The sequence below is a fragment of the Garra rufa genome, chromosome 17 (genome assembly GCF_049309525.1).
Source record: "Garra rufa chromosome 17, GarRuf1.0, whole genome shotgun sequence".
In the NCBI taxonomy this organism is placed as follows: domain Eukaryota; kingdom Metazoa; phylum Chordata; class Actinopteri; order Cypriniformes; family Cyprinidae; genus Garra; species Garra rufa.
Window position 1 is genome coordinate 42,385,427 of NC_133377.1, and position 23,691 is coordinate 42,409,117.

At 30.9% G+C, this 23,691-nt stretch overlaps 1 protein-coding gene across 1 annotated transcript in view; it reads right to left on the bottom strand.

The window, feature by feature from the left end:
- LOC141289652 (RNA-binding motif, single-stranded-interacting protein 3-like) overlaps positions 1-23,691 on the bottom strand; it is a 77,349-nt gene that overhangs the window by 14,296 nt on the left and 39,362 nt on the right. Inside the window, exons 4-7 of the mRNA XM_073821809.1 lie at positions 22,787-22,878; positions 10,494-10,651; positions 6,716-6,795; positions 1,520-1,623 (exon numbers count right to left, since the gene is read on the bottom strand). Of these exons, the coding sequence (XP_073677910.1) occupies positions 1,520-1,623; positions 6,716-6,795; positions 10,494-10,651; positions 22,787-22,878 (434 nt within the window). The remainder of the gene's footprint in view (positions 1-1,519; positions 1,624-6,715; positions 6,796-10,493; positions 10,652-22,786; positions 22,879-23,691) is intronic.

Consider the following 23,691-nt stretch of genomic DNA (forward strand, 5'->3'; position numbering starts at 1 on the left):
TTGCGGCGCCGATGCTGCGCGTCATCACGTGTGTTTACAAGACTAGTCTGCGTATAGGGAGCGGCGGTACTGGTTGCACCAGTCTTTTTCACGAGCTCCTCTGTTTCGCTGACGCTTTCAGCCATGTTTATTCAAGATGATGCGTTGCAGCCGGCTGCAGCTCGTTACTGTAAATTTCGCGGGTAGATTGCGTCATCAAACATGCATTATCGCGATAGTGCAATAGAATTAGAATCTCTATCGTAGGCCAATTTTGTATCGTTTATATCGCATATCGTTTATATCGCCCATTACTATTTTCTCAAATGAAACGGTATAAGTGACACTCACAGCAGTTTTGGAGATTGAGTTTATCTGTTCATGTGAGATGCAAATGCCAAAAATTACCGGGAGCGTCACGTGTGTTTCAGTATGCGTGTAGTAAAAGCGCGTCTCCACCATTCATACATACAGCTAGGCAAACGGAACATACCGGATTCATATTAAAACGGTCTTTTTGCATTTCAGTTTTCACATACACTAGTCCATATCGCGATTTGAATTAAGTGACTGACCAACATTTGATTTATGAATCCAAAAAACGACGAATTTACGTGGCATTTCGCGCTATAGTAGATTCGGTTTTTATGAATGGAGGACGACGCGATCCCGTCTGTGTTTTGGCGGAGGAGACGTAAACGCGCGACCATATTCTATAGTCTTCGGTATACATCCGCGTTAAACTATCAAGGTGAAAGTCATCATAGCTTGCGTAGTTTAGACCCAGCTCCCAACCCAAATTTGAGAATAGATTAACGGCGATATTTTTTTTATCGCACGATAAGAGTCTCACGTTAACGCAGCACGTTAACGCCGATAACGGCCCACCACTAATATAAACACTATTTAAGAAACCTAAACACAAACTTATTTTTTTAAGATATATATTATATTATATTACAAAACCAGTCATAAGGGTATTTTTTTAAATTAAGATTTATATCTTTCAAAGCTGAATAAATAAGATTTCCATTTATGTATGGTTTGTTAGGATAGGACAATGATTGTAGTAATGCATGTTACTAATCATAAACTGAGATATTTAATATCCGAATGATTTTTGCCATAAAAGAAAAATCTATAATTTTGACCCATACAGTGTATTTTTGGTGATACTTAAGGCTGGTTTTGTGGTCCAGGGTCACACACACACACACACACACACACACACACACACACACATACATATACATATATATACATATCAGATCTATGTTTGGGAAATATTCAAGTTTTTTCTTTAAAAAACAAAAGTTTGTGTTTAACTTGTTTAAACTAAACTCCAGGTTTTTTGTCTTCTTTCAGAAGTGCAGTGGAGACAAAGAGCAGCCGTCTGCAGATGTTCATGGTACATCTGTGCTGCATTACTGTGACATGCAGCAGGTGCATCAGCTGCGCCTCAGGACATCATCGTGATAATGATCAGCCTGATTTCTTGTAAACCCTGTGTGTGTGTGTGTGTGTGTGTGCGCACTCTTACCTCTCCTCCTTCCCTCCACGTTCTGCCGTTCTGTGGATATTTACTAGTTTGTCTCTTCTTCTGACCGCCGTCAGCAAACTTGCACAGCAGCGGTACAGATGGGCCTACAGACAATGAGAGACAGAGAATCAAACTACAGCAAAAACAAGGACAGCTGGAGAGTTATACGGACAAAGAGACCGCATCATTCAGCCTCTCCATTTATTCTTCTATATTGTCTTTCCTTCTTTGGTTGCAAAGAAATTAAAGAGGTCATATGATGCGGTTTCTTTTTTTTCCTTTGGAGTGTTACAAGCGGTTTGCGCATAGATCAGATCTGTAAAGTTGCAAAGATTAAAGTCTTAAAACCAAAGAGATATTTATTAGAAAAGTTAAGACTCAGCCACAAACGGCTCGTTCAAACACGTCCCCACTTGTTCACGTCACGGGCCGAGTAGATTAGCATAACACTGCCCATGTGTATATGGAAAGAAGGAAGCCGTAACTTTTACCGGCTGTAATAGTGTTGCACATTTCACGGAGGACTGTTTCCTGAACCTGGGAGAGCAGCTTACAATGCCAGCTGTACACAAAGGGTTAAAGCTATAAAGTGGGGTAATTCCAATATTACAAGGACAGTTTGTGCTTCTGACTGACGGCCTGTAAGTACATTTTCATATTTAAAGAATTCACTAGATTATTCAAACACAAGTTTTGAGCAGTGTTATTTTCGTCAACGATGACGAAATCATTTCGTTGACGCCACTTTTTTTCATGAAGATAACGAGACGATTACGAGATAAAAATGGCTCGTTGATGACTAAAACATGACGAGACGTGTGTGAGTTTTCGTTGATGAGACGAGAATAGACGAAAATGTTAGTGGGTGGTCCGTCAGACGTTTAAAATGCATGACATTTCTGCTTATTGCGCATGCCAATTACAACCTAAAAAGTATCTGCCGCTATGGCAAGCCGTTTTAGCATTAAATACTCTTTGCCATACTACTATGGCAAGCCGTTTTAGCATTAAATACTCTTTGCCATACTACTATGGCAAGCCGTTTTAGCATTCTATCCATGTTTGGTTACGCCCACTACCTGGTGTGTAGCGCACAACGTGCTCAACACGTCACATTGTTGTCACTCAGACAGACAGACGATTAACCATGATGGGTGGTCGCAAACGGCGAGAGGACCTATGGGTGTATTTCAAATATGTCTTTTATGTCTAAAACCATTCCTTCATTATTGTAATTATTGGTGAAAATAGTCGATCCGCACATTGTGTTGAACTATAGATCTGCTATTTTCACAACTTATAAGTGACACTACCCAACCGCAAAATTCTTACTGACCTACAATAATTTGTTAAAAGACTACTTTTCCCCCTTTTTTTGACTAAAACTAGACTAAAACCTTTTTGACTTTTCGTCAACTAAAACTATCACATATAGAAGTGACTAAAATTGGACTAAAACTAATAAGCATTTTAGTCCAAAAGACTAAGACTAAGACTAAATCTAAGATGGTTGTCAAAAACAACACTGGTTTTGAGCAGTGGAGAGTAGTGCTTGTTGTTTCTCGCTCTACGATCGCAAATGCAGACACGGTGTTATGTTTACGTGGCGCGTTGCAACATATGAGTAGTACAATGGTATGAGTCATTATAATCGGTAGCTAGGTCCCCACTGGATGCAACAAATGCCTCGTTTATAATGGATTTTATTGTTTCTGTCTCATCGCACCGAGAAACGGCATGGTAAGGGGCGTAACATTTCCATCACATGCTTGAGGTATTCAGCCAATCACAACGCGCCGGATAGCTGACCAATCAGAGAACACCTCAGTTTCCATCAACGATGAGTTTTGTAAAAATCAAAGCGTTTCAGAAAGGAGGTGCAGAGAGGAGCAACAATTATGTACAGCATGTGGAAAATAACGTTTTTTGAACCTCAAACTGCATAAACACATTGCATTCCAACAAATCGCTGTTTTACATTTTTTTTGTAAAAGGTGTTTGACCCTCCTTGTACGTTGACTTTATAAACACTGGGCCGTGCTTCTGCAGCGATGAATGACAATTTTGAAGTTGGAGGAGAAAATGAAATAAATGAAATGAAATGTTTTCCCTAAAAAAAGCTTAATTCCTGTGCAACTGAAGACAGACATGAACATCTCTGATTACATAGGGGTAAGTAAATTATCAGGACTATTTTATTTTGAAAGTAGAGAAATCCTTAAAGAAGGACCCCAGATAGCATACGTCTGCAAGATGTCTGTTAAAGATCTCTTGATCTGTAAAGCGTCTACTGTGTACGTAACATCAGGCTGATGTGTGTAAGATGTCAGTTTTACATACATTCTAATTCATAAACATCTTAAAGACATCTAATAGACGTCTATTTGTCATCTGATAGGAAATGTCCAATAGATGTATTGCAGACGAGCAAACTACGTCTTGCAGATGTAAATGCAGACGTCTAATAGACATCTCCGAGATGTACGTGTGCTATCAGGGACTTTAAACGAATCTCTACCCAGTGTTGTTTTTGACAACCATCTTAGATTTAGTCTTAGTCTTAGTCTTTTGGACTAAAATGGTTATTAGTTTTAGTCAAATTTTAGTCACTTCTAAATGTGATAGTTTTAGTCCAATTTTAGTCGACGAAAAGTCAAAAAGGTTTTAGTCTAGTTTTAGTCGACGAAAAGTCAAAAAGGTTTTAGTCTAGTTTTAGTCAAAAAAGGGGGAAAAAGTAGTCTTTTAACAAATTAATGTAGGTCAGTAAGTATTTTGCTGTTGGGTAGTGTCACTTAAGTTCTGAAAATAACAGATCTATAGTTAAACACAATGTGAGCTTCCGGATCGACTATTTTCACCAATAATTACAATAATGAAGGCATGTTTTAAAACATAAAATACAAACAAGGGTGGAATGCTAAAGCGGCTTGCCATACTAGTATGACAAGGAGTTTTTAATGTTAAAACGGCTTGCCATAGCGGCAGAAATTTTCCGGTTGTAATTGGCATGCACAATAAGCAGAAATGTCATGCATTTTAAACGTCTGACGGACCACCCACTAACATTTTCGTCTATTCTCGTCTCATCAACGAAAACTCACACACATTTCTCGTCATGTTTTAGTCATCAACGAGCCATTTTTATCTCGTCATCGTCTCGTTATCGTCATGGAAAAAAGTTGCGTCAACGAAATGATTTCGTCATCTTCATCGTTGACGAAAACAACACTGTCTCTACCTGTGTTCAGAGTAGAGTTGTTCCAATTCCGATACTTTTTCTGGATTCCATTTTTCCTGTTTTGAATTTTTATAGACTCCGTTTTAATGGTTACATTAAAAAAAAATATGAATCAAAAAACATTTCTAATCAACTGAAATCACAAAACATACACGACTTAACAGCAATTTCTTAAAAGTTTAACAAAAACTACATTAAGGCCCTATAAAATACGTTTTATTATTTTTCTCAAATTCAAATTCTGTGAATCTGTTTGCTATTAATTTCCTGCATTCCATTTTAATAGTTTCATTAATCTTTAATAAATCAAAAGCCTATTAGAGCCTAATTAAAATTAATTAGATTTAATAAAGAATTATTATTCCTTTTTTTCAGAAATAGTGTCTTGTGTATTTTCTTGTAAATAAATTCTGGTAAATAATTTGTTTCTGCTAAATATTGTTTTAATAATATTTTTATTATTAGTAGCAGTACTATCATTACATTAAGTAATGTTTCCATCAAGTTAAACCAAACTTTTATTTTGACAGGTCGCAGCCTTTACATTCATGTTTATATATGATATGGTTTAAATATGCAAAACAGGCATTATTTAATGAAATGTGCGCTAATTCGCGCATATTTCTAGTACAAAAATCTAAAAACTGGATGAAGTAGGTTCCAAAAATCTTGTTTAATTATTTTGACATATGTGACCCTGGACCACAAAACCAGTCTTAAGTCGCTGGGGTATATTTGTAGCAATAGCCAAAAATACATTGTGTGGGTCAAAATTATTGATTTTTCTTTTATGCCAAAAATCATTAGGGAATTAAGTAAAGATCATGTTCCATGAAGATTTTTTGTAAAATTCCTACTATAAATATATCAAAATGTAATTTTTGATTAGTAATATGCATTGTTAAGAACTTAATTTGGACAACTTTAAAGGTGATTTTCTCAGTATTTAGATTTTTTTTGCACCCTCAGATTCCAGATTTTCAAATAGATGTATCTCGGTCAAATATTGTCCTATCCTAACAAACCATACATCAATAGAAAGCTTATTTATTGAGTATTCATATGATGTATACATCTCAGTTTTGTAAAATTTAACCTTATGACTGGTTTTGTGGTCCAGGGTCACATATTACAGTCAAAAGTTTTTACAGAGGGAATGAAAATTCTCTCATTTCGTTATGCCCTAATTCAGAAAAAACTACGAACATACAAGAAACACCATATTTTGTAACATTTTTTAGGGAATAAAAAGTTGTATAAAATCAAGCAAATCATATATGAACAATTCTCTCTGTAAAAACCTTCAGAATATAGACAGGAATAAAAATGTAAATTTTGTTGTGTGTAAGTTCGACTAAAGTGGAGATTTATGGCTCAGTGTAGAAGAAAAAACTCATTTTGAAAAAATGGCCTTTAGAAATATGCACTGTAATTGAAATCTATTGACACAAATAGATAAAGTGCTATAAAAGAAACACTTAACAGTGCATTTCAGGTGTTTTCTTTCCACTAGTCTGAAAAAAACACTTTATGAAACACCAAAAAGCCCAAAATCTCAAACTTGACAGGTGCATGAAAAAACAAGTGTTTTTGCCTGCAGTGTCTCTCCTTAAAGTACCAGAACTAATAAAATGTGAAACCATACTGTTTTTTAAAGCAGGGTATAGCGATACCTTTGTAGTAGCGGTATATCATGCAACACTAATCTGCGCTGCTCCACAGTGATTTTCCAGCTCTAGATTCTTACTGGATAATAAATAGAGACTCATTTGGGTTTCATTATTATTATGAGCTTATGAGAAACCTGAGACAAAGCTGACACGATTATGAAACCAACAACTCCATGAGCTATGTACGATCTGAGCAATATCACCAAAACAGGGTGCTAAACATTTGTGTTTGTAGTTCTGTTGGTCATGAGTTCAGGTGTAGTGAATTGAGAGCGGTCACAACAGTACCTGGCGTTCCTGCTGAAGTTTTGAGATATTTTCCATTGAAATGTTGTATGACAACTTCACATTTCTCAGTGGACTCCATCCTGAAGAACAAAACACACACACGACTGGAATAAAACACTCACAAATACGAGGGAAAAACCCACCGGGAATACACAGCACTGTATTTGTGTTGTGTTTCAAAGATTTACAATAGAGATTTTATTTCATGAGCTGGCTTGTGATTTTTTTGTAAAAATCTTTTTTTTTTTTTTGAGCAATAATTTGCAGAAGAATTCCAGTGTTTACAATCAAAAAGGTTTACAACTTAACAAAATAAATACTTAATTACAACTGTATTTGTTTTAGAGTTTACAATGTGATTTATCAGTGTGAATATAAATAAATATAATTAATATTGCAATTTTTATTACATTTTTATTTTTGTATTATACAAAAATACTAATTTAAAAATAAAGAAATAAAGTTAATACATCCCTGTATGTTTTAGTCCTTGAAAAAGGGAAGGTTTATTAATGCAGTGATAAAAAAAAAAAAAAAAAAAAAAAAAAAAAAAATCTTATTTAAAATAATAATAATAAAAAAATTTATTGAAATCTGTATGTTTTAGAGTTTACAATATTGTTTATTAGCATGAATATAAGTATGAATTCAGGCTGGGTTTTATTATATATATATTAGGGCCGGGACTTTAACGCGTTAATTTAGATTAATTAATTACACAAAAATAACGCGTTAATTTTTTTTAACGCATTTTAATCACACTTAATTTTGCACCGCGGAACGTTTCTCACTGGATGAGTTTCAGCGGACCGATTATACTAGAGCACCAACTAGCGTTTAGACAAAGGAATGCGCATATCACCGCAGCACATCGAGCCTCAAGTATCACCTCAATGCTTTTACAGAAGGTCTACCTACCTATAGGGTACCTGAATTTCTGAAATGTAGGCTATATTTCTAAATATCCCAGTGTTTCCCCTACCATTATCTTAGGGGGGCGCGTTTACAATGTCTCCTCCAAGAAAACACGGACTGGATCGCGGACTCCATTCATAAAAACCGAATTTACTATAGCGCGGAATGCCACGTAAATTCGTCGATTTTTGGATTGATAAATCAAAAGTTCGTCTGTCACTTAATTCAAATCGCGATATGGACTAGTGTCTGTGAAAACTGAAATGCAAAAAGACCGTTTTAATATGAATCCGATATGTTCCGTTTGCCTCTGTGTGTTAGAATGGCAGAGACGCTTTTTTTTACTGCACGCGTGATGCTCCCGTTAATTTTTGGCATTTGCATCTCACATGAACAGATAGACTCAATCTCCAAAGCTACTGTGAGTGTCACTTTTACCGTTTCATTTGAGAAAACTAGCATCATATCATACTTTACACACAGAAACTTCACGGCAACCTGTCAAAATAAAAGTACGGTTTAACATGAAACAGAACAATATTCCTATTTAAATAATTGATAAAAAACAATATATATGATAAATAAAACAACACGATTAACCACTTAATTGTACTACGATTATTATTTAAATGTTAAATTATTATTATTTATTGATTTTAACAGCAAACCTCTGTTTGTTTGCCAAAAATTAAAAAGGTTTATTTTTCATTTGATTAAAAATAAATAAATGTTTATGCTTTCATTTGATTATGAGAAAAAATAAAACACAAGAATTTCTTTAAAAAAAAAAAAAGCAAAAGATTTTAAAGCCCTATTGTTCAAAATGTTAAAATAGAGAGTTTTGGGTTTATTTTTTCACTGAAATAAATGTTTTCGTTATTACACAAAGTAGGGTAAAGTACCGAGAAAAAAAAGTATGGAAACCTAGGGGAAACACTGTATATCCTATTGCTACACTTAATGGCAATATTGCACTGGTCTGTTGGACTTGGTTGAACAAAAATAAACAATATTTTGTTGCTTAAGTTTATGTATTCAGTCATTATTCAATGGTATACTAAAAATCCATATGAAAAAAACTTACTTCTCACTGTTCTCAGGTCAAATATTTATATGCGATTAAAATGCGATTAATTTCGATTAATTAATTACAAAGCCTCTAATTAATTAGATTAATTTTTTTAATCGAGTCCCGGCCCTAATATATATATATAAAAAAATAATAAAAATAAACAAATAAAACAACAAATGAATACAATTATAATAAACTATAATAAAAAATAATAAAATTAGAAAAAATAATTTAATATAATCTAATATAATATAAATAATAATACAATTGTTATTAAAATCTGTATGTTTTAGTTTACAATGTGGTTTATTAGCATGAATATAAATAAATATAAATTCACACTGGGTGTCATTATATAAAAATACTACTGAAAAATAAAGAAATAAAACAACAAATGAAAAAAAGAATAAACCATAAAAAATAATAAAATTAGAAAAAAATATTTAATATAATCTAATATAATATAAAAAACAATAATAACATTGTTATTCAATTCAGTATGTTTTTGAGTTTATAATATTGTTTATTAGCATGAATATAAATATATATAAATTCACATTGGGTATTATATAAAACACTACTAAAAATAAAGAAAAACAAATTAATAAAATTATAATAAACTAATAAAAAAATCATAATAAAATTTGAAAAATAATTTAATATAATCAAATATAATATTAATAATAATACATTTTTTATTGAAATCTGTATGTTTTAGAGTTTACAATATTGTTTATTAGCATGAATATAAGTATAAATTCACACTGGGTATTATTATATAAAAATATTACTGAAAAAATAAAGAAATAAAACTACAACTGAATAAAATTATAATAAACTATAATTTAAAAATAATAAAATTAGAAAAAAATAATTTAATATAATATAATATAATATAAATAATAGTAATACAATTGTTATTCAAATCTGTATGTTTTAGAGTTTACAATGTTGTTTATTAGCATGAACAAATAAATATAAAATCACACTGGGTATTATTATATAAAAATCTACTTAAAATAAAGAAATAAAACAACAACTGAATAAAATAATAAACTATAATAAAAAATCATAATAAAATTGGAAAAATAATTTAATATAATCTAAGATAATATAAATAATAATAATAATAACAATAATAATAATAATAATATTAATAATAAAATTGTTATTCAAATCTGTATGTTTTAGGGTTTACAATGTGGTTTATTAGCATGAATATAAATAAATATAAATTCACACTGGGTAATATTATATAAAAATACTACTGAAAAATAAAGAAATAAAACAACAAATGAATAAAATTATAATAAAGTATAATAAAAAAATCATAATAAAATTAGAAAAATAATTTAATCTAATCTAATCTAATCTAATCTAATCTAATCTAACAACACTACTACTACTACTTTTAATAATAATAATAATAATAATAATAATAATAAAAATAATAATGTAATAAAAATACAATTATACATAAAATTATTCAAATCTGCATGTTTTAGACACTAAAACATCCTAGCATTTTTATAAATATGAATGTGCATTGGGTGTTATTATATAGTCTTAATAAAATTCATGAAAAAATAACTGTCTGCACAAAAACACCGTTGTTGTCCTGATACTCTCAATATTAACTGTTCGTTTTAGTGGCAACTGTTGAAATGAAGACGCTGTTGTTGACCCTCATTAGCACAGAATCAATCTCCATCCTCATAAAAGCACACACTTGACTTCTTTAGAGTCTATTTAACACTCAGTTTAATGAGGGTTTGATGAATGAACACACACCTGGCGAAGCCGACTCCTCTGCTCATGCCGCTGGCGTCCCGTAATATCCGTGTGGAGATCACATGACCGAAGGGTCTGAGCAGCGCCTCCAGCTCCTGTTCATCCATAGACACGGCCAGATTAGACAGGTACAGGTTAGTGGGGTCCTGCTCCTGCTGCTACACACAAACACACACACACACATCCATCAGATTACTTCAACACTTCAATCTATCATCAAACTGACACTTTATTAAACCAGTGCTATTTTGGTAACATTCACATACTATACTAGTCTTTGTTAATGCTTCAAATGAGTTTTATATTCACATTGATAGAAATAAATATAAAACATGTCATTTAAATTTTAGGTATTTACATTAAGAAAATAACCTAAGTTGAGAACTTTACTTAGAATTATATGTCATAATATATGCAATAACTAAAATATATAAATTAAAACATTTTACATTATAATAACTAAATTATGCATAATGATATAAATGATATGAATTACACACATGTGACCCTGGACCACAAAACCAGCCATAAGAGTACATTTTTGGGAAATTGAGATTTATACATCATCTGAAAACTGAATGAAATAAACTTTCCAATGATGTATGGTTTTGTTAGGATATGGTCATATGTGACCCTGGAGCACAAAACCAGTCTTAAGTCGCTGGGATATATTTGTAGCAATAGCCAAAAATACATTGTATGGGTCAAAATTATAGATTTTTCTTTTATGTCAAAAATCATTAGGAAATTAAGTAAAGATCATGTTACATTAAGATTTTTTGTAAAATTCCTACTGTAAACCTATCAAAATGTAATTTTTGATTAGTAATATGCATTGTTAAGAACTTAATTTGGACAACTTTAAAGGTGATTTTCTCAGTATTTTGATTTTTTTCCACCCTCAGATTCTAGATTTTCAAATAGATGTATCTCAGCCAAATATTGTCCTATCCTAACAAACCATACATCAATAGAAAGCTTATTTATTGAGCTTTCATATGATGTATAAATCTCAGTTTTGTAAAATTTAACCTTATGATTGGTTTTGTGGTCCAGGGTCACATATATGGCAGAGATACAATTATTTGAATATCTGGAATCTGAGGGTGCAAAAAGATCTAAATATTGAGAAAATCACCTTTAAAGTTGTCCAAATTAAGTTCTTAGCAATGCATATTATTAATCAAAAATTAAGTTTCAATATATTTATGGTAGGAAATTAAAAAATATATCTTCATGGAACAAGAAAAAATGATTATTTTGACCCATACAATGTATTTTTGGCTATTGCTACAAATATACATATATTTATAGACATTATACACACACACACACACACATATATATATACACACACATATATATATATATACACACATATATATATATATATATATATATATATATACACACACATATATATATATATATATATATATATATATATATATATATATATATATATATAAATATATATAAATATAAATATGTATTATTTACATTAATAAAATGTGTATATCTATTTTAAGAAATGAGTAATTAATGTAATTCTAATAAAAATAAAACAATAATAATTTAAACACTGCCCTGCAGACAGTACTTATTGCATGTATGCATGCATATTATGCTTGTTTATTTTTAATATATTAAATTATTTTAATAATTATAATAAAAATACATATTACTATTATTAAATTATTTATGAAACAATTGTATTTATGTATGCATGCATGCATATAAAAATGATCAATAGAAATGAAGTTCAAATAGAAATGATCCCTCGACTACAACCACCCGTTTTGTTGCTTTTCTCGTTTAATAAACGTTCGCAGATGCATTTGCTTTTTTATTCGTAATTTAATATACTTTAACTAAATGACTTAATATTTTTAAATACTTAGTACACTCTATATTGCATTTTCCTCCAAATGTATAGGCTAACTTCTGGTAACGTACTTAGAAATCCTTTGTATGTATGAAATGTTTGGTTTGAAATAAAGTTTGATTATATGAATTTGCATGGCATTTTCAACTCTTCAGAGTTTACACAAGCAGATGTTAAGTTAAAAACAATATTTATGAATGAGTAATGAACAATATTGATGAACGAATTTTAATATTAAACAGTATCTAAAAGTATTACATACTTATCCGGTGTCTGATATAACACGCAGAAAAGGCAATATTTAAAATCTGGCATAAAAAAGAAAATACATGTAGTAAAAACGTCGTCTCCCGTTGATGAATGTAGCGCAACAAAGCCACCACAGCCCTTTCGTGTCTTACATTTCTACGTTGTTACAATGTTGCGATCACATAAAAGGCAACATTGCCTTTGTAAAAATGGAATGTTGCACAGATGTTTCCACAACGTGAATGTGTTTGCTGGGAAGGATTTTTATGGATTAATCATGTTGTTTGAATTTTTACATAAATATTGTTACACTGCAACATTAATTCAACCAAATTTTGACATTTTATTCTCCAAAAACGTATTTGAAACTTTAAAAGTAGACACTTTACTTACATTTAAAAGTGCTTTCTATGGATATAAAATCACTTTTGTAAATTTTGTAAAATGTGGACTACTTAACGTCTTTGACCCATGTATATACAGTGCCTTGCAAAAGAATTCATACCCCTTCATTTATTTCACATTTTGTTTTGTTGCAGCATTGTTATACTGCTTTAAATTACTTTTTCCCACATCAATCTACATCTCATACACCATAATGACAAAGCACAAAACAGGTTTGTACCAACTTTGCAAATTTATTAGAAATAAAAAACTGAAAAGATCCCGTTGCATAAGTATTCATACCCTTTTTGGGACACTCGGAATTTAGCTCAGGAGCATTCATATTGATTCTAGGTGTTACTACACTTGGAGTGGAGTTAAACTGTGGCAAATCATTTGAATGAGTCTGATTTAGAAAGGGTCTAACAGCTGAAAATGCATATCAGAGCAAAAACCAAGTCCTGAGGTCAAGATAACTGCCTGTAGAGCTCAGTGACAGACTTGCGTTAAGGCGATGATCTAGGGAAGAGTTCAGAAACAAATCTGCTGCATTGAAGGTTGACAGAAGTATTATCCATAATGGAAGACGATTGGAACAACAACTAGGACTCTAGAAAATGTCCAAGCTGACAGAGATGGAGAGGTGAAAAGGTGAGGCGAAGAATGGCAGATAATTGCCAAATGCAGATGTGCAAAGCTTGTCACATCAGACCCAAAAAGACTTGAGGCTGTAAAGGTGCTTCAACTATGTACTGAGTTAAGGGAATACTTATGCAATCTACTTATTTCAGTGTTTTATTTTTAATACATTTGTAACATTTGCAAATCTGGTTTTTGCTTTGTCATTATTATGGTGTATGGAGTGTAAATTGATGTGGGGAAAACTAGTTTAAAAGCAGTTTAACATAATGCTGCAACAAAACGTGAAAAAAACGAAGGGGTATGAATACTTTTGCAAGACACTGTATGAGTGTGTGTGTATGTGTGTGTTTGTTTTTGTGACATCAGGAAACAAATGTGTGTAATAACATGGGTATGACATAGGTATTACAAGGAGAGGGTGACTTATGAGGACATTGCCCATGTCCCCACTTTTCAAAAGGCTTATAAATCATACAGAATACGTTTTTTTGAGAATGTAAAGATATGCACAGTCTCCTGTGAGGGCTAGGTTTAGGTGTAGGGAAGGTGTAGGGTGATAGCAAATATCGTTTGTACAGTATAAAAACCATTACGTCTATGGAATGTCCCCACAATTCACAAAAACAAACGTGTGCGTGTGTGTGTGTGTGTGTGTGTCTGCGCCTGGCATATACACGTTCAATGTGATCTGTGCTGGAAGGATGGCGTGACTGGCAAAGGAAACAGACGTCTCTGGCAGTGTGTGTGTGTGTGTGTGTGTGTGTGTGTGTGTGTGTGTCTGATTCTGTTGCGTAAACAAACAAACACACACTTGGTCTCCACACACATATGGGCTTTCAGATGCTCTGATTATTGTGTTTGTCTGTTGTGGAATATGTCTTCAGAAATGACACAAATGATGAGTCTGAGCATCTCAGATCTATTTTAACCAGAGGTTAATGTGAGTTTAAGGGGAGACACTGCAGGCAAAAACGCATTTTTTTCATGCACCTATCAAGTTTGAGATTTTGGGCTTTCTGGTGTTTCATCAAGTGTTTTTTCAGACTAGTGGAAAGAAAACTTCCAAAAAACACTGTTAAGTGTTTCTTTTATAGCACTTTATCTATTTGTGTCGATGGATTTCAATCACAATCCATATTTTTAAAGGCCATTTTCTCAAAATGAGTTTTTGTCCTACACTGAGCCATAAATCTCCACTTCAGTAGCACTTACACACACCAAACTTTACATTTTTATTCCCATCTATATCCTGAAAGTTTTTTTAAAAGGGATTTGTACTTTGTTCTTGATTTTATATAACATTTTTTTCCCCAAAAAATGGTAACAAAAAAAGTGTTTCCTCTCCGTTCTAGGTTTTTTTCTGAATTATGCCGATGAAATGAGATACTCAAAATTCCCTCTGTAAAAAGTTTTGACTCTAATATGTCAAAAATTAAACGAGAATTTTGAAACTGACTTCATCCAGTGTTTAGATTTTTGTACTAGAAATGTATGCACATTAGCACATATTTCATTAAATAATGGCTCATTTGCACATTTAACATTTTAGAAAACTACTGTACTTATTATCAATTATTAAAGTAATCAATCAACTGGGTAAGTAAGGTCATAACTATTAGTTAATTGTTTTCCCCTATTCACATAATCACATCTCTTCTTGTTTCATTTCCTCTCATTCTCTCAAACTCTCATGAAGAGATGCTCCAGTAAACAGCGCCTTTAGAAACTTCTACATATTTCAGTCTCAGATTAGCTTGTGTTTCCCAGAAGCCCCTGCTGCTGTAATTACACCAATTAGACTCAGACGGAAATAGTTAATTGGAGAGGAATACAGATGAAGCTCTACAGTGTTAATCTGTTTTTACTGTCTACTGAGATTCACTAAATGCTTCCATGAGGAAAAATAAGTGTAGTACAGATTATTTCAGTCTTAAAATCACTACGAAATACTAAAATGTAGTTTTGTTTAGTAGTTTATTCTACATGCTGATTCTTTACGGTGTTACAGTGATGCATGATTCACACAAAGCATCATGGGACTAAATACAAATCTCTAATCCTATGGAAAACAGCTGAGCTACAGGCCTAACGAACACTGGATCATTTCTGTTATTCAAGGTGAGAGAGGAAATTTGCATTTAATTAGCATCTCATTATCATCTGATTAGTGAACCGAATGAATGACACCTGAGAGATACTGATATGAAATCAAAACTGACTCAGTTGATGTTCACCATTCATGTTCCTGGTATTACTGTGAACTTGCATGGCTTTATGATTGCAAAAAAATTTAAAAAGAGTTTGTTTAATTTTCATTTGATTCAAATATTAAATTGTTAATGTTTAATGCATTTGATTAAAAAAATAAATAAAACGCAACGAAGCATTTCATATTATTGTGAAAAAATAATAAATGTGTAGTTTTTATGAGTTAAATTGATATGCCTACTAGATATGCTGTTTAATAAAATCGGATTAAACCATTAAAATGAAATCCAAATTTTGTAAAAATAAGAGTTTTAGAAAAAAAAAGTAATGTATTTGATAAAAGAAACACTTTAACTAATCTTTTGTTAAGTTATTAAATTGAATATGTTTCATGATTTTAATACATTAGATACGCTTTAAATTTTCAACAAAAAAATAAAATAAATAAAACTGATTTCACAGGGCCTTAACAATTTCACCTTTTATGAAAATTTTAAATAAACAGTTGTTAAATTGTGTAAATTACATGAGTTCAATAAAGTCCAGAGGAAAATTAATTCCAGAAAAATGTCTAAAAAATAAATAAATAAAAAGAACTTTTTAAATACATTCTTGTTAAATTGTGCAGATTTCATGATTTTAATGAAGTTCAGAGAAAAATTAAATCCAGAAAAATGAAAAAAAAAAAAAATTATAATAATAAAATTAAAATAAAAAATTTAAATAAAACTGAAAATTTTTAATTTAAAATCTACAGAGTTTGAGAAAAAAAACTTATTACACTTTTTACAAAAATTCTTGTATTGTGTAGGTTTCATGATTTTAATAATGTCCAGAGAAAAAATAAATCCTGAAAAATTAAAACTGATTAAAAAAAACAAACAAACAAATAAATAAAATACAAAAAAGTAAAAATTTACATGTACAGAGTCTGAGAAAAAAATCACTTTTATTAAACTTTTTACATAAATTAAATTTAGTTTTCATGTTTTTAATAAAGTCCAGAGCAAAATTAAATAAAAAAATAAAATGGGGAAAAAAAACAAAAAACATTTAAAACAGAAACAAAAGTTGATAAAAATTAACATCTACAGTGTTTGAGAAAAAAAGTCACTTTTATTACACTTTTTACATGAATACAAAAATTGTGTAGGTTTCACGATTTTAAAGAAGTCCAGAAAAAAGTAAACCCAGAAAAATTAAAACACAAAAAAATGAAAATAAGTAATTATGTAAGTTAACATCTACAGTTAAAAAAAAGGCACTTTTATTAAACTTTTTACATAAAATCTAAATTGTGTAGATCTCATGACTTTAATAATGTCCAAAAAAAATAAAATGAAAAAAAAAAAAAAAAAAGTTAAAACAGAAAAAAAAATATGTAAAAGTTAATATCTACAGAGTTTGATGGAGGAAAAAAAAAAACTTTACATAAATTTGGTTGGTTTCACTATTTTAATGAAGTCCAGAGAAAAATGAAATCCAGACAAATTAAAATTGAATAAATAAAAATAAAACTGGGGAAAAAAAGTTTCACATTAAACTTTTTTTAAATAAATGTTTGATACATTTCGTAGGTTCCATGATTTTAACAAATTAAGCATGCCTCTTGATTGCTAATTTAGTTTAGCTATTAAATGGAGTCAAAGCAACATCAGAAAAATAAAACTGAATTCACGATCTATGACAGATTTCATAAGCCCTAGATCAATGTGCATTATTCTAAAGAAAAAAAGAGTGTCTTTCATCACAATGAATAACTTTATCCAACTCTGAAACAATGTTTCTTTTCCACTGACGTCAAACTGGCTCAGGAACAGACGATAAGTTTTGAAGGGCAAACAGAGGGAGTTGTGGGTACCAGAGGAGACAGATGCATTATGGGACGGTTTCCCTGCCTCGCTGGTCTAATCACAGCTCAAGCACAGTTTGAGGCCAAATACGAGACAGAAACACCCTCCGACTGTTCACATGCACCGTATCAGTTCAATTCAGAGTGTATCAGTTCAAGCATCATCAGTTTACATGAACGCACATCCATCACAAACTAAAGCTCATGCATGTGAACACAACCAGATCTCATCCTGTGTGTCAGGAATCTGTTAGACCAACTAATTAACACCCGACTCGCCTGTTAAACACTAACCAGAGAGACGGAGAAAGGAAGTGTGGTGTTTATTACCCTCACAAACGAGGAAAGACAGGAGGCACTTCACATGAATATTCAACAAACGTCACTTAAGCTTTAGCTAACTGATCTAATGGTGTTCATTGTGGGAATATGTAGAAAAACAAACACTAGTTCTCAGAACAACGTCAAATGACAAAATACAGATAAACAAAGCCAAATAATAAAACCATAAAATTGCTACATGAAATAAGCATATGTTGAGCACATCTTATTTATAGTATAATTTCATTAAAATAATACTAATAATAAAATTTTTTTTTTTTAATTCTGACACTGTTTACTTAAAGGATTAGTTCACTTTCATAACAACAATGCACAGATAATGTACTCACCCCCTTGTCACCCAAGATGTTCATGTCTTTCTTTCCTCAGTCATAAAGAAATTATGTTTTTTTTGAGGAAAACATTTCAGGATTTCTCTCTTTATAATGGAAATGGATGGCACCCCCAAGTTTGAACTTCCGAAATGCAGTTTAAATGCAGCTTTAAAAGGCTCTAAACTATCCCAGCCGAGGAGAAAGGGTCTTATCTAGCGAAACGATCGGTTATTTTCGAAAAAAGAAAAGAAAAAAAGAAGACACTTCATTTACTTTTTAACCTCAAATGCTCGTCTTGTCTGGTCTCTGCGCAGCACATGCGCTCTCTGTGTGATTCAGGTAAATACAGTTAGGGTACGTCTAAAAACTCCCGTCTCGTTTTCTTCCCTAACTTCAAAATCGCTTTAGATCGCTGCAAAAGTACCGACACAGTGTTTACAAAGTGAACATTCAAAGAAACTCAAACGCCCTTAACAAAAAAAGGTAAAAACCGCATTGTAGGACGATTTTAACATTGAAAACATAAATGAGATGGGAGTTTTTAGACATACCCTAACTGTATTTACTAGAATCACACAGAGATCGCATGTGCTGCGCAGAGATGAGACGAGACGAGCATTTGAGGTTAAAAAGTAGATAAATTGTCTTTTTTTTTTCGAAAATAACCGATCGTTTCGCTAGATAGAAAGGATTAGAGCCTTTTGAAGCTGCATTTAAACTGCATTTCGGAAGTTCAAACTTCGGGGCGCCATCCATTTCCATTATAAAGAGAGAAATCCTGAAATGTTTTCCTCAAAAAAAAAACAATTTCTTTACGACTGAGGAAAAAAAGACAAGAACATCTTGGATGACAAGAGGGTGAGTACATTGTCTGTGCATTGTTGTTATGAAAGTGAACTAATCCTTTAAATTATGTTTCTCAAATGATCTTCTTTTATGTTCCATAGTTTACATTAGGCTCTTGCAGCCTAAATGTTTATGTGATGACTACAATTTGCAATGTTGACTTTCTCATTTAACACAATAATAGCTTTAATCTTTTGTGGGTATTTTCACAGCCAAATTTAATTTGCGAATAATTAGATTAATTCATTGAAGCAAGTAATTAATTTGATTCAAAATTGTAATCTACTGACAGCCCTAATAAAAACACATTTTTATAAGCTAGTCAAGGCAATATTTTTCATTTTTATTTAGGTTAACTTGATGTACATATTATAGTTTACATTACACTGTTGCAGCCTAAATGTTTGTGTACTAAATTTTATGCCAAATCAAAAAAAAAAAAATTTAAAATAAAAATAAAATTCTAAAGCTACTATTTGCATTGTTGACTTGTTTCTTTCTCATTTAACACAATAATAGCTTTAAATTAAATTTGGCTGTGAAAATACACAAAAGATTGTTTGCGAATAATTAGATTAATTAATCAAAATATAATTAATTTCAATTCAAAATTGTAATCTACTGACAGCCCTAATAAAAACACATTTTTTATAAGCTAGCCAAGGCAAAATTTCTTTTTTTTTTTTTAGTTTACCTTTATGTACATATTAGTTTACATTACGCTGTTGCAGCCTAAATGTTTGTGTAATACATTTTATGCTGAATAAAAAAAATAAATAAAAAAAAAATCGTTCTAAAGCTACTTTTTGCAATGTATACTGGATACTTTCTCATTGAACACAATAATAGCTTTAAATAATCTTTTGTGGGTATTTTCACAGCCAAACTTAGTTTGTGATTAGATTAATTAATCGAAAAATTTTATTAATTTGATTCAAAATTGTAATCTACTGACAGCCCTAATAAAAAAAAATTTTTATATGATAGCCAAGGCAAAATTTATTATTTTTATTTAGTTAAACTTGATGTACATATTATAGTTTACATTACGCTGTTGCAGCCTAAATGTTTGTGTAATAAATTTTATGCTGAATAAAAATAAATAAATCTTTCTAAAGCTACTTTTTGCAATGTCTACTTGTTACTTTCTCATTGAACACAATGATAGCTTTCAATAATCTTTTGTGGGTATTTTCACAGATAAATTAAGTTTGCGATTAATTAATCGAAACATCATGCAATTAATTCGATTAAAATTGTAATCTACTGACAGCCCTAATAAAAACACATTTTTATAAGCTAGTCAAGGCAATATCTTTAATTTTTATTTAGGTTAACTTGATGTACATATTATAGTTTACATTACACTGTTGCAGCCTAAATGTTTGTGTACTAAATTTTATGCTAAATCAAAAAAAAAAAAAAAAAATTTAAAATAAAAAATAAAATTCTAAAGCTACTATTTGCAATGTCGACTTGTTTCTTTCTCATTTAACACAATAATAGCTTTAAATTAAATTTGGCTGTGAAAATACACACAAAAGATTGTTTGCGAATAATTAGATTAATTAATCAAAATGTAATTAATTTCGATTCAAAATTGTAATCTACTGACAGCCCTAATAAAAACACATTTTTATAAGCTAGCCAAGGCAAAATTTCTTTTTTTTTTTTTTAGTTTACCTTTATGTACATATTATAGTTTACATTACGCTGTTGCAGCCTAAATGTTTGTGTAATACATTTTATGCTGAATAAAAAAAATAAAAAAATAAAAAATCGTTCTAAAGCTACTTTTTGCAATGTATACTGGATACTTTCTCATTGAACACAATAATAGCTTTAAATAATCTTTTGTGGGTATTTTCACAGCCAAACTTAGTTTGTGATTAGATTAATTAATCGAAAAATTGTATTAATTTGATTCAAAATTGTAATCTACTGACAGCCCTAATAAAAATTTTTTTTTATATGATAGCCAAGGCAAAATTTATTATTTTTATTTAGTTAAACTTGATGTACATATTATAGTTTACATTACGCTGTTGCAGCCTAAATGTTTATGTAATAAATTTTATGCTGAATAAAAATAAATAAATCTTTCTAAAGCTACTTTTTGCAATGTCTACTTGTTACTTTCTCATTGAACACAATGATAGCTTTCAATAATCTTTTGTTGGTATTTTCACAGATAAATTAAGTTTGAGATTAATTAATCAAAACATCATGCAATTAATTCGATTAAAACTGTAATCTACTGACAGCCCTAATAAAAACACAATTTTTATAAGATGGCCAAGGCAAAATTTCTCATTTTTATTTAGTTTAACTTGATGTACATATTATAGTTTACATTCGACTATTGCAGCCTAAATGTTTGTGTAATACATTTTATGCTGAATAAAAAAATATATATATATACATTTCTAAAGCTACAATTTGTAACGCCTACTTGTTACTTTCTCATTTAACACAATAATAGCTTTAAATAATCTTTTGTGGGTATTTTCACAGCCAAATTTAGTTGGTGATTAGATTATTTAATCAAAACATCATGCAATTAAATATATTAAAATTGTAATCGAATGACAGCCCTAATAAAAACACATTTTTATAAGCTAGCCAAGGCAAAATTTCTCGTTTTTTTAAGTTTACCTTTATGTACATATTATAGTTTACATTATTTTTATAAGAAAGCCAAGGCAAAATTTCTCATTTTTATTTAGTTTAAATTGATGTACAATAAAACGCAACACTTTTGTTTTTGCCCCCATTTTTCATGAGCTGAACTCAAAGATCTAAGACTTTTTCTATGTACACAAAAGGCCTATTTCTGTCAAATATTGTTCACAAATCTGTCTAAATCTGTCTTAGTGAGCACTTCTCCTTTGCCGAGATAATCCATCCATGATTAGACAGCATGATTATTGCACAGGTGTGCCTTACCCTAGCGCTTTGAGCTCAGATCATGAAAAAAGGTGTTGCATTTATAATTTTGGCCAGTGTACATTAAAAATGGAAAATATAAAAAAAAGCCTAACTCCAAAATATTAATAAAACTATAAAAGTATTTAATTGACACCAGAATAACACAAAACTACTAACTTTTATCCAAACAGACATTGCATTCATGCTATACTACATACGAATGCATAACAATCTTGCACACTGCTTTATTAAAAGAGGTACAGGAAACTGAAAAGTTTGTGGTACTTTTATCCATCAACGATGCATTAAAGCGACCCAAAGTGTTTCCTGAGCAGCAAATCTGCGTATTAGATTTTTGAACAGATATAAACACAAAAAAACTTCAATTTTAAATTGTAACTGTGACCAAATAAAGGCAGCCTTGGTGAGCAGAAGAAACTTCATTCAGAAACTTTATGTATCTTTTACATAATGAAAGACATTCACTTGCTCTGAAGGAGAAAACAACAGTTTAATCACACACACACTCACTCTGACTCATCAATGACTCACTTTTAGTGACTCAAAAGTTCAGTATTCAGAACTTGCTTGCGTCACACGCGGTTTAAATAGCCGTGAGGATGAAGGGATGAAGATGTCTTACCTTCGCCATCTGTGCCTGTACACCGGTGGCCTTCAGAGACGAAACGGCCTTCTGTGCTGCTGCCGGACAGTCGAAGTCCACGAAACCATAACCTACAGACACAGCAGGACATTAATGTGACGTCACATCAACGGTGTTATTAGGTCTAGTTCATTTATTTGACTAAAGTGACCGATCACTTCACATGGAGTTTGATTCTTTGAAACAAGCATGAATAAAAGTCACAAAACATTCTTGAGAATAAAAAATATCTATTTTCCTACTTAAGGACAAGGTTTTTTTTGTTTTGTTTTTTAATATCAAGGCTGTTGTAAAAAAAAAAAAAAAAAAAAAATTATATATATATATATTTTTTTTTATAAAACTTTTTTTTTTTATAAAAACTAAAATAATTATAAATGGTTATTATTGTAAATATCTTTCAAATATAACATCCAACTTGTCAAATCTTTTAAGGCAAGATGCTCAATGCATTTGTTTAGTTATGTTGCATAAGTAATTTACATATACATATGTGACCCTGGACCACAAAACCAGTCATAAGGTAAAATTTTACAAAACTGAGATGTATACATCATATGAAAGCTCAATAAATAATGTATGGTTTATTAGGATAGGACAATATTTGGCCGAGATACATCAATTTTAAAATCAGGAATCTGAGGGTGCAAAAAAATCAAAATACTGAGAAAATCACCTTTAAAGTTGTCCAAATTAAGTTCTTAACAATGCATATTACTAATCAAAAATTACATTTTGATATATTTACAGTAGGAATTTTACAAAAAATCTTAATGGAACATGATCTTTACTTAATTTCCTAATGATTTTTGGCATAAAAGAAAAATCTAATAATTTTGACCCATACAATGTATTTTTGGCTATTGCTACAAATATACCCCAGC